The following is a 4,370-nucleotide window of genomic DNA, read 5'->3' as shown; positions in this document are numbered from 1 at the left end:
GCGCGCGCCCTCACCTCCTCCGAGACCGCCGGAGACCCCCACCCTCTCCTCTACCCCACCACCGCCGGTGCCCCCAAGCCTCTACCACCACCATCGCCGGCGCGTCAGAGACCACGCGCACCTTCTCCTTCTTTCCCAAGCGCCCAAAACCCTAGCCCGCGGCGCAACCATGGCGACCGAGCTCTGGATCCGCGGGCTAGAGGTGTAGCACCGGATCCTCCCTCCCCTCCCCTGCACCGTCCGCCTCCTCCTTCCCTTCCCCTACGCCGCCTCCACCGCGCTCGACGACTTCCTCCACCGCGCCGGAGGCGCCGCGCCCCGGCCCCGCCGCTCCCCGGCACGGGGGCGCGCTGCTCCGGGTGGCGCTGGAGCTGGCGCCGCTGGCGGGGGCGCTGTGCGGTGCCGCAGGTCGCGCTCCACGACGACCTCTCGGCGCACGTCCGTCAGATCAGGAAGCGGCTCGACGAGATCTCCGCCAACCGCACCGCCTACCACATCGAGCACGCGCCCTCGCCCGCCTGGGCCGCCTCCTCCGCCACCACCCTCGCCTGCCTGGGCCGCCTCCTCCGCCACCACCCTCGCCGCCTGGTACGCACGCACCCACGCTCCCAAAATTACTTGTGTTCTTCCACTCTGGTTCTTTCTTTCAGATAAAATCAACACCCAAAAGCAGAGACAAAATTAAGAACGAGAAAGAAGTTCTTGGTCGGGATCTATGACTAGCCTAGTATGCGATGCTTTGCATACTTTCGTCCCTGTAACCGCAAGATGGAGCAACTATGCTCTTGGATTCGTGGTTAATCGCGAGTTTGCGACCCAGATCCTGTTACTATTTTCGTAATTAAGTAGCAATGGATTCCTGCCATTTGTTAGGGTTGATAAGAATATTTCTGTTGAATGATGTCACTAGATTCTTAGACACAAGGTTGTGGCTGGCTAACCATGACCTTTCCTCTTGTGCTTAGTTTGTGCCTCAACAACTGTTTCTGCCATTTGCAGTCGTTGTTGCTGTGCCACTCCCCCACCAGCCTCCACCATGCAGAACGAGGTGGGTGACATGGTGGACCTCTACGTCCCCAGGAAGTGGTATGCACACCCTCTTTAGTCTGATGGTGTGTGTTTTGCACTGGTGGATGTGTGCTAATCATTTTCTTCTGCTTCTTGCAGCTCGGCCACCAACAGGATCATCACGGCCAAGGACCACGCCTCTGTCCAGATCATCATTGGTCACGTTGATGAGAATGGCCTCTATGATGGCCGCTTCACCACCTTGGATGGGACTCCATCAATTTAGTATCAGTTTAGGTGTTAGTATGCTGCTGATGCTTGTGTTGATGCCATGCTTTTTGTCTTGTCATGTGCTGATATTAACTGGCAGCATTATCTCCCATGATTGCTTGCTTGCTTGCTTACTCTATAACCTGTACTGCTAAAACATGTTATCCTACTCCATGATGCTATATCATTTGCAAATACTCCTGGACATCAGCTCCCATGATGTTGCATTAGCTATAATCTGTACTGAAGAGGAGTGTAAACTGGAGTAATTTTTCAGCCATTATCTTTGTTTTCTTTTGGGCGGATGCTCTCCACTTGAGTACAGCTGGGTACTGCATCTCTTTTTGCATTCCTTTTTCAGTCAGTGCTTGAACATTTTTTTAAAGATGAATTGGAATACTTCTGGACAGCAGTACATGGAGTATAGCTGTAACTTCTTGCAGTATAGCTGTAGCAGTCCATTAGGAGTAGTTTTGCATCAGTAGCATTAGGAGTAACTTCTTGCAGAAACTCTTTGACACATATTGTCATGCATCAGTAGCATGTTTGCTTGTTTTGGAGCAGCGATTAAACCACTCCATGTCAAATAAACCTTGCTAGGTGAATCTTTTCCATTAATTAAATTTGTACTGCTTGGAGTAGCCTGCTTGGAGTACTTATTTTCATGGAGCTGCTTGCAGTAATTTCTGATTTGCAGTCAGATTAGCTTGGAGCAGTAGCATTGCTTGCTCTGCTATTCTCTTCTCTTCTCTTCTTTTAATTAAAATTAACTAAACCTTTTCCTTTAATAAAATTAGCTAAAACTTTCCCAGTTAATTAAAAATAACTGAAACTATTCCTTTAATGCTTGCATAAACTGTTTTAAAGATGAATTGGAGTACTCCTTTAATGAAGGTTTTGTGTAGTCTATTGCTTGCATCAGTACTTTTAAAAATAAATGAATTATTTCATTTAAGTGTACTTTGGACAGCAGTAGTATAGCACTTGCTGCTGCTGTTAAGTTTGCATCAGTACTGGTTGCAGTAGTTTAGTGTAGGACAACAGTAGTATAGGACTTGGTTACTGCTGTTAAGTTTTTCTTTCTCTTCTCTCTTCTCTTCTCTTTGTCTGCTGGAGTAAACTTTTCCAGTATACTCCTAGGAGTAAACTTTCTGTGCTGGAGTAGGAATTGCTCTCAAGAGTAGCAGTAGTGATTTGTTTAACAGCAGCGACAACAATAGTGCATATCAATTTATTATGCTGACAATAGTAGTGCACACCAATTTGGAACTGATGCATATCAATATAGTAGTGCACAAAGTTCATCAAACATCATGCAAGTTTGACGCATATCAATTTATCATGTTGACAATAGAAGCATGTGGACCTATCATCGTGATTTCATATTTCAGTTTGTGGTAATCTAATGATGTTTGATGTCTATTGGTTGCTGTATATGGGCAAGATGAATTGAATCATGTTGTTTTCTTTTTGATGTACACACATGCAGATGGTCGACACTCATGAACAACAAGCAACCATACCTAGGTGTTCCAGAGATTGTTGTATTATTTATGTTCTTTTTACTCCCAGAATTATTGTGCGCTCATACTGTCATCACATTGCCTGTTTTTCTTGCTGCATACATGTATCTCAAGTATTGTATTGTTTTATTTATCTTCTTTTTACTCCCAGAATTATTGTGCGCTCATACTATCATCACATTGCCTGTTTTTCTTGCTGCATACATGTATCTGAAGCATTGTACTTCTGTGTTTGCTTAGGCGGATAACTACTAAGTGATTACAATTAATGTGTACTTGTGAATTCTAAGCTCATATTGGTGTCTCACGATCACTTGAGTCTAAGCTTATCATGTTCTAGTTATTATTTGCTTCTGCTACTTCTATATACACATGTATGTATGTTTAATTATTCACATGTATGTATGTTTAGTTATTCGACATGCTTCCGAAATTGACTGGTTTTAGACCGGAACACTATGTTTGTTCAAAGAGTGTCCATGTTGTGTGATATATGATGCTGCTCTGTTGTGCACCTCTCTTTTTTTGTGTGCTGCATCATTGTAGATATACTTGATAGAGTAAATGATTTCAGTTCTAGTTCTGGATGTGTCAAATACAAACATTACTGTTAACTATCAAGTTGATTCTAAAATGTCTCATTAAGTTCATTTCAGATGGTTATTTCTGGATTTAGTACCAATTTATTGTTGGCCTGGCCTGTGCTCTGTACCTTGCTCTGTACCAATTTATTGCATTATTCTGTTATTTACTGTTAAATATGCTGTTAGATTTACTTATATTTTGTTCCTAATCATTTTGTTCTATAACATGCAGATACTGGCCTTTCATGTTTCTTCACGAGCATCAAGACAAAGAAGTTGGAAGAAGCTAGTTGGAGCTAGTTCTGGGAGTAATGAAACCCTTTAGGCTCATCCTATTTGTATGTGTGATGTAGCAGAACTTGTAGGGCTCATGTGATAGAGCTGTTATCTAATTTGTATGTGGTAGATTGTACACTTGTAGAGCTGTTATCTAATTGTAAACTTGATGCTGATCACATTTGTATGTATGTTATCTGATATAGAAGATTACTTCTTGCTGTTATTTGAAGTATTGCGTCAGTTTTCTGTATTGGTATATTGAAATATGAAGAACATGACCTTGACAGAACAAAGAAAAACAAAGGCTACAGCCCAAAAACAAAGGTGTATAAAAGAATAAAAACAAAGACTACAACCTAAAAATAAAAAGGCTATATTGTTGGGCCTGGCCCATGTAGCTGACCAAAATTAATAGGAAAAAATATATAAAAGGCTGATTTGTTGGGCTCGGCCCATCTAAAACACTTAATCGGACCGGGCTGAATCTTGTCAGTGACCTTTTGAATTGGTCGTAATTTTGCCATGCCAGATTGCCACATCGGATCCGACGTGGCCTGGGCAGACAGCTAGTGACCAAAACAAAAGGTCATGGATTCAACGACCTTCTGTTTTGGTTGTAAACGTCTACGACCTTCTCATAGAGAAGGTCGCTATAGTCAGTTAACGACCCTCAGCTTTTGACCTTATGTTTTTGGTCACAAAAAGG

At 43.2% G+C, this 4,370-nt stretch overlaps 1 protein-coding gene across 1 annotated transcript; it reads left to right on the top strand.

The window, feature by feature from the left end:
• Nucleotides 1-1,004: 1,004 nt before the first annotated feature.
• Nucleotides 1,005-1,294, top strand: LOC119339602 (40S ribosomal protein S21-like). Its single transcript, XM_037611592.1, has 2 exons — nt 1,005-1,086; nt 1,168-1,294. The coding sequence occupies exons 1-2, from the start codon at nt 1,037-1,039 to the stop codon at nt 1,292-1,294; spliced, it is 177 nt and encodes a 58-aa protein (XP_037467489.1). The 5' UTR covers nt 1,005-1,036.
• The last annotated feature ends 3,076 nt before the right edge of the window (nt 1,295-4,370 follow it).

The sequence above is a fragment of the Triticum dicoccoides genome, chromosome 7B (assembly GCF_002162155.2).
Source record: "Triticum dicoccoides isolate Atlit2015 ecotype Zavitan chromosome 7B, WEW_v2.0, whole genome shotgun sequence".
Classification (NCBI taxonomy): Eukaryota; Viridiplantae; Streptophyta; class Magnoliopsida; order Poales; family Poaceae; genus Triticum; species Triticum dicoccoides.
Note: the sequence above shows the minus strand (reverse complement) of the source record. Positions and strands in the feature narration are given on the sequence as shown.